The sequence below is a fragment of the Tiliqua scincoides genome, chromosome 7 (genome assembly GCF_035046505.1).
Source record: "Tiliqua scincoides isolate rTilSci1 chromosome 7, rTilSci1.hap2, whole genome shotgun sequence".
Lineage (NCBI taxonomy): Eukaryota > Metazoa > Chordata > Lepidosauria > Squamata > Scincidae > Tiliqua > Tiliqua scincoides.
This window is the reverse complement of record NC_089827.1, coordinates 55,042,348-55,049,581: the sequence shown is the minus strand read 5'-3', so window position 1 is coordinate 55,049,581 and position 7,234 is coordinate 55,042,348. Positions and strand designations below refer to the sequence as shown.

Genomic DNA, 7,234 nt, shown 5'->3' with positions numbered 1-7,234 from the left:
TATCCAAGATTATGTTAGAGGCTTCCCTTTGCCAAAGCTTATCAACATAGCAGGCAAAGCTAATCCAAAGCAGACCTCCCCCCCCCCCCCAATGCCTTCACCAGTGCTCTTTGCTCCATTTCTCCCATCCCCGTGAAACTAACAACCCTGGCTGTCTGTTTTCATATTTCAAAGGCCCCCTAATTGATGCCTCTTCTTGTCTCTTGTGTGTTTTCTTTCCAGATTTCACCGACAGATGGATCTCTCTCTCTCTCCCTCTTTCTCTCTCTCTGCCCTCCCCGTTTTCTCCTCCTCTCCCTATATATGTTTTGTTTTGTTTTCCACATGTTTGATCTGAAGTACTGAAGCATCTCGGAGGGGACCTGTGAGAGAAGAAGGAAGAGGAGGTGGAAACAGCACCCAAGGATAGCTTGTGACACCCCGGCGCTGCTGCCTTGTTCTCCACGTCGCGTCATGGTGTTGCAGCGGGGAGGGTGTGTGGGAGTTGCACAAACATTGGTGGTCGTGGGTTTTGTTTTGGCTTGGCTCTGAGAAGAAGCACAATTTTTTTTTCTGTCCTGTAATTTTCACCCTGATTGACAGTTGGAGCCGGGTCAGTTTCATCCATGCCTATATGTGAAATGGGGGCACCCATGACAAAGGTGGGATCGGATAGAACTGGTGCGCCCTTGCTCGTCTGCTGCTGAGCTCCAAGGGTGTTCCTTACCCTCTAGTCTTTTCTTCCCAGTTTTATTTTGCAGTTTGGCCTCTCTTAGCCTAAGGGGTGAGGCAGCCATAGGCCAAGATGTGCCATCTGGGATTCTGGGCGGTGACCCTCTTCTGCATGTTTGCCCCTGTCGTTGTCCGCAGCGACTGCTGGCTGATCGAAGGAGACAAAGGCTATGTGTGGCTGGCAATCTGCAGCCAGAACCAGCCTCCGTACGAGACCATCCCCCAGCATATCAACAGCACTGTGCATGACCTGCGGCTGAACGAGAACAAGCTCAAGGTGGTGCTCTATTCTTCTCTCAACCGCTTCGGCAACTTGACGGACCTCAACCTCACAAAAAATGAGATTTCCTACATTGAGGATGGCGCCTTCATGGGGCAGTCCAACCTGCTGGTGCTGCAGCTGGGCTACAACAAACTCACCAACCTGTCTGAGGGCATGCTGCGTGGCATGAGCCACCTCCAGTACCTCTTTGTGCAGCACAACCTGATTGAGGTGGTCACCCCCAACGCCTTCTCGGAATGCCCCAGCCTCATTAGCCTCGACCTGTCCTCCAATCGCCTCAGCCGCCTCGAGGGAAGCACCTTCGCCAGCCTCAACAACCTGATGGTCTGTGAACTAGCGGGAAACCCTTTCAACTGCGACTGCAACCTCTATGGATTCCTGTTGTGGTTGGTGGCCTTCAACAATGTCACAAAAAACTATGACCGCCTGCAGTGCGAGACTCCTCGGGAGTTTTCTGGGTATCCGCTTCTCATGCCTCGGCCACACCATAGCCGCAATGCCATCACCATCTTCAAGTCCATGTGTGGGGATGGCACCTTCCCACCCAGGGCCAACCCCACGCTCTTCCCGCCAGATTCTCAGACTGACCTGGATGACAATGCAGAAAACTCGGGCATTAGTCCTGGGGACTTCCTCTCAGTCGAGCCTCCGGCATCTTCCACCACAGATTCCTCCTTCAACCCCAGCATTAAGCTCCAGCAGGTGACCATCACCTCAGCTGCCTTGGTGGTGACAATCCCATCACCCTTCAGCAAGATGTATGTACTGGTCCAGTATAACAACAGCTACATCTCTGATGTCATGACTCTGAAGAAGAAGAAGGAAGTTGTCACTCTCACCCACCTGAAGGCTCACACAGATTATACCTTCTGCGTGGCTTCTATACGCAACTCCAAGCGCTACAACCACACCTGCCTCTCCTTTGCCACCAGGAGCAAAGGGAGAGAGGAACCTCTGCCCAACACCTCTACCACTACCCACTACATCATGACCATCTTGGGCTGCCTTTTTGGGATGGTCATTATCCTTGGCATTGTCTATTATTGTCTGAGGAAGCGCCGGATGCAAGAGGAGAAACAAAAGTCTCTCAATGTCAAGAAAACCATTCTAGAGATGCGTTACGGCTCAGATATTGATACCAGTTCAATTGTACACCCATCACAGAAGTTGGGAGAACAACCTGTCATCCCTGTCTCACGGATGTCTTCTCTTCCGTCCATGATTGGGGAGAAACTGCCCCCATCCAAATCTATGGACTCTGGCATGGAGACACCCAAGGTCACCACCAAGGGTAATTACATTGAGGTTCGGACAGGTGGAGGGGATGGGCTGGACAGGTCACAGAGAGACGATGACCTTCACGAACTGGACAACGGGCAAGGTTCTGCTGCAGAAATCTCCACAATTGCCAAGGAAGTGGACAAAGTGAACCAGATCATCAACAACTGCATTGATGCTCTCAAGCTGGACACGGCTTCTTTCTTGGGGGGAGGGGGTGGTGTTGACTCTGACATGGCTTTTGAATGCCAGTCCATACCAGCTGGTTCCTCTGGCGGGCTGGAGCGGCCTAGCTTCCTCTCGCCACCCTACAAGGAGAGTTCCCACCACCCCTTGCAGCGTCAGCTCAGTGCTGATGCTGCTGTGACCAGGAAAACCTGCAGCGTCTCCTCCAGCGGCTCCATCAAGAGTGCCAAGGTCTTCAGCCTTGATGTGCCCGATCACCCAGCATTGACTAAAGCGGACTCCAAGTACATTGAGAAGGGCAGTCCACTCAACAGCCCTTTGGATCGTCTTCCCCTTGTTTCCCCGGGTGCCATCCACCACCTGGAGGTGAAACCTTCCTACCACTGCAGTGAACACCGGCATTCCTTCCCAGCTCTGTACTACGAGGAGAGTGGCGACACCTTAAGCCAGCGGGTGTCGTTCCTTAAACCACTCTCTCGTTCCAAGCGGGACTCCACATATTCTCAGCTCTCACCCAGACATTACTTCTCGGGCTATTCCTCCAGCCCCGAGTATTCCTCAGAGAGCACCCATAAGATCTGGGAGCGATTCCGGCCTTACAAGAAGCACCACCGGGAGGAGGTTTACATGGCGGCCGGCCATGCCCTGCGGAAGAAAGTCCAGTTTGCCAAGGATGAAGACCTGCACGATATCTTGGATTACTGGAAAGGAGTCTCTGCTCAGCAGAAGTTGTGACTCTCTCATTAAAAGGAAGAAGAACCAACCACACACACACAAAAAAGTTAACCCACCTGACTGTGAAAAACAAACAAACCTGACAAAAGAAACTGAAAAAAAAACAAAAAACATTTCTTAAAAGTTTACAAAAAAAACAAAAACAAAACCCAAGTGAAATGAATTGTCTCTACTGTGTTACGGGGACCATTGTTACTCCTTCAGATGGTGGGGAGGAGCAACTTGCTTTTATACTGTGGCAAAGAGAGGGGGGTGAGAGAGACAGTCTCTCCGTTAGGGGAGATAACGGAGCTTGTAGGTAGCAGAGGTGGGAGGGGAAGGATGCTAACCAAGCCTAGACTAAGACACTAACCATCACTTTGCTGTTCTTGTTATTTTGTCCCAGAAAGGGCAGGATTTTGCTGGTACCGCTGGCAAAAGTGAGGGGGATTCTGCCTCTTTATACTCCACGTTCCCATGCTTTTCAGGGGTCCTTTCAGTATTGCCCTAGCTGCATCAAGAAGCTGCCGCCACACGGCTGAGCAAACGCGGAAATGACCCAACAGCATGCAGTGGAGTAGATTGCCTGGGTGGCTGGAACAGGGATGCTGGTTCTGTGGCAAAGACCGACACCATCAAACCTCATCCCGTGCCGTTGGGTCATGTTTGTTCTTTCAGCGGTGCTGGAGCAGCTTGTGGAGAAATGGCTTCCTTCTCAGGCACAGGAAGGCACAGTATGGTGGACTGGATTGGAGGATAATATTTTGATAGCCCCAACATCTGGAAGAGATGGGATGCCACATCAATGATTGTCCTCTCTGTGCTCAGGGGTCATCAAGACCTCCTCATATAGTCTCCATGAACCCTACTAGCAAAAAGGGGGAGGCTTGTTGGCATAAACTCACTGGGCCACAAAAGTTAACTGGTGCAGGACCTACTGGCTCCATTCACTGTGGAAAGGGAAAGAGCTGGGAGACAAAGGTCTTTATCAAAGGGATCCTCTGTCTTCTCCATGGCTTGCCCCCATCTGTTAGGGGGAGAGAGAGAGAGAGCTCTCAAGGAGTCTCCCCACACCTCAGTAGAATGTTCCAGTTGTCTTCCAAGAAGGGAGGGGGAATTTGCTGTATGGCACAGGGAAAGAGGGGTCACCAGTCAGAAGGGACAGAAAGGAGAACATTATCTGCAACCGAAGAGTCCTGACCCATACACAGTCAGTGCCAAGCTGGTTGTAGCAGCGCACAAATCCCTCCCAGGCTCTGCTGTTCACTTTGTGAAGAGAGTTTTGTGGCAGACTGATCAGCAAGCTCCACATTGGCTGCACTCATTCTTCTGAAAGATCCATGATGAAGTCCCCAGTGGGGGATTCTCAATGCCTTTTGCACCTGACTTCCAGGCTGTGACCTAAGTGGGGATAGAAGAGGGGGAACTGTAGCATATACACTGGGGGGGAGGGGAGCTAGAAGTTTATAGTTCCAGGTAGTCTGAGCATGGAAGAGTGTGAGATTGCTCGGAGCAAACGCAGAGTGCTCAGTGCACATCTCCCATTCATGGAAGCCCCAAAGCACAGTGGTTGAGGTCAGGAAGGCACATTATGGTGGACTGGATTACAGACAAGCAAACAAAACACACAAATTACACTGGGGGGAAATGACCGGCCTTACTTGGTTCTATTGGTGGGCAGGCAGTCCTCAGCTGCCGGCCCTGCTGTCGTCACCTGTCCATGCGCACTGCTTTGTGTGGCTGCTGACGCACCAGTCCTGGCCATCATACTTGGTGCCCCATGCCCCAGTCCTTGGCCAAAAAACTGCAAGTGGCCCCCTAGTGGGCAGCAGAGAATGATTCAAAGGCAATGGGGAAAAGAGGCTTGGAAGGTTATTCAGCAGCTCTGATGTGGCCCCAGAAACCTACAAGGCTTAGGGTGGTTTAACCGAGGAGCTCGCATAGGTAAGAAAATCAGGAGACCGAAGGTAGCACCTAGGCCTATCTACAGGCACTTTACTGATCTGTATAACAGCTGCACTGTGAGTGGTTGTTTGTGATGATGCTAGGGAGAGGATTACCACTCTGTGCTTTCGCTGTGCAGGTGTGTATGCTTGTGCCAAGAGCAATGGGGCTCTGCCCTCCTGAATGTCTCCACCTCCTACCCTCTGCCACTGGAGGTGATACAGCTCATCCTGCCTCCACTCGTGATTCTGTGGCTTCCTCCCTGCTTTGCGGCAAAACCCCATCCCTCCTCGCCTCCCTGTGCCTGCCTGTCTCAGATTGCACCAACAACACACAAGTGCCACAGCCACCCTGAAAGGCACTCCCGATTCCTTTTGTAGGATTAACCCCCAGCTGGCAAGGGATTGTTTTCTAGGAGGAGCTGTATTGACTGGGGAAAACATTTGACCTTCGCGGCATGGCAGGGAGGAGAGCTGGACCAAGGGTGTTCTGGACCCAGGTTCCAAGGCTCATAACTGAGTCTCTCTTTCACTGCAAAAAAAGGAATTCCTCTTTACCCTGTCCAGTGGGGAAGGAGCACATTCAAAGCAAAGATGCATGGATGCTCTCCAACCAGGGCAAATCTCTGCATCTGGTAGAGAGGTAGCAGAGGGCTGTGAGCATGGCCATCATCCAGTTGGCTCCCTTCAGGAATAGCAGTGTGAAGTGGAGAGGTGGGAAGAGATGATCCCTGGGAGCTGGCTACCAAAACCAAGGGCCACACAGCGGACTCTATCCTGGGAAGGTTCCAGCGACTTGAATGGTCACACTTACTGTGTTACTGGGATGCAGTTGGTAGAATTCTTCCTTCCTGGCCCCAGCCTCTTGATACATGCTGTGCTTCCTACAGCAACTGTGGAAGTATCCTTCTCTTACTGGACCAATCACCAACAATGTGGACAGCAGAGGCAATTAGTGAGTAACACCCCCCTGCCTGTGGCTAGTGTGTTAAATCTCAGGGATTTGTTTACTGTGGAAACAAGTGATGACTGAGATTGTAGAAGTGTATTCTCTGTGGGAACTGAAGGGAGATATCACAAAGCTGTTGTCTTCTGAGGCCCCCAGAAGTGTGTTTGTTTGAATGGGGAGGGGGGAAAATGCCAAAGACAAGTTCTAGGAGTGAACTTCTAGTTGGATTTGTTCTCTGTGGGCAAGAGAGATTCTAGGGGTAGACTGGTTGAACTTCAGAGGAGTAATCTGGACCATGTTCTTCATGGGACTTGGCGGGGAACCCTCAGGGGTGTCTTCTTTATGGGGATTCAGTGTCAAAATGGGGGGGCATGTTCACTGTGAGAATTTTCACCCAGTGAAAGAAATCTGAAGAAACCTGAGGCTTAATTGATAATTCAAGGGAAAGATGTTCATTTCTTGCGAGAGACCACGAGGCTATAGTCCCGGTGGATTCACAAATGAAACACCGGACATCTTACACAGGTACTTTTGCATGCTGGCCTGTTTTCTGTATTGTGAGCTATTTGGCCATGCGGTGATCCAGCACAGCTGGTGACTTCCCTGAAGCACTCCAGTTTGAATGAAGGTTGTTTGGGAGGAATTCTGATGACCCACCATTGTGGTCCTTAAAACAATCAGGGAGTTTGCTAGCGGGGGGGGGGGGTTAGGTGATCAACATGCCTCCAGTGTTGACAGATGTGTGTGCTGGGCTTTCTGGAAAGTTGAGAAACTGATCATTGGTCTACATAGTTTCCCCATCACAGAAGAGTAGGGTTGCTGGAGCCCTTGGGTTGCCCACATCTATCTAGAGAAGGGCTGCTGTGCCTTTAATATTTGAGTAGACCAGACAATTTTGGTCTTCTTTCGCAAGACTGCTGCAGCTATGGGTGAAACTGCACGAAAAGGCATACAGTGCAGTCCTGGATAGATTTTGGCATCTCTAGGGAAATGAGATAATTTGCCTTCTGACTCGGAATCAGGGTAAAGGGCAGTGAAGATGGAAGGAAAGTGCAAAAATATAATAAAAATAAAAAGGACTTGTGGCTTCCCACCCAAACCCCACTGCTTCTCCCCAGACCTTTCCTCCAGCCACCCCATAATTTCTGCTTTGGAGCAGAGTGGAATGAG

General features: G+C 50.9%; 1 protein-coding gene across 1 annotated transcript; it reads left to right on the top strand.

Moving 5' to 3' along the window:
* The first annotated feature begins 784 nt into the window (after window positions 1-784).
* ELFN2 (extracellular leucine rich repeat and fibronectin type III domain containing 2) lies at window positions 785-3,193 on the top strand. The gene has a single exon (XM_066634422.1). The coding sequence runs from the start codon at window positions 785-787 to the stop codon at window positions 3,191-3,193; it is 2,409 nt and encodes an 802-aa protein (XP_066490519.1).
* The last annotated feature ends 4,041 nt before the right edge of the window (window positions 3,194-7,234 follow it).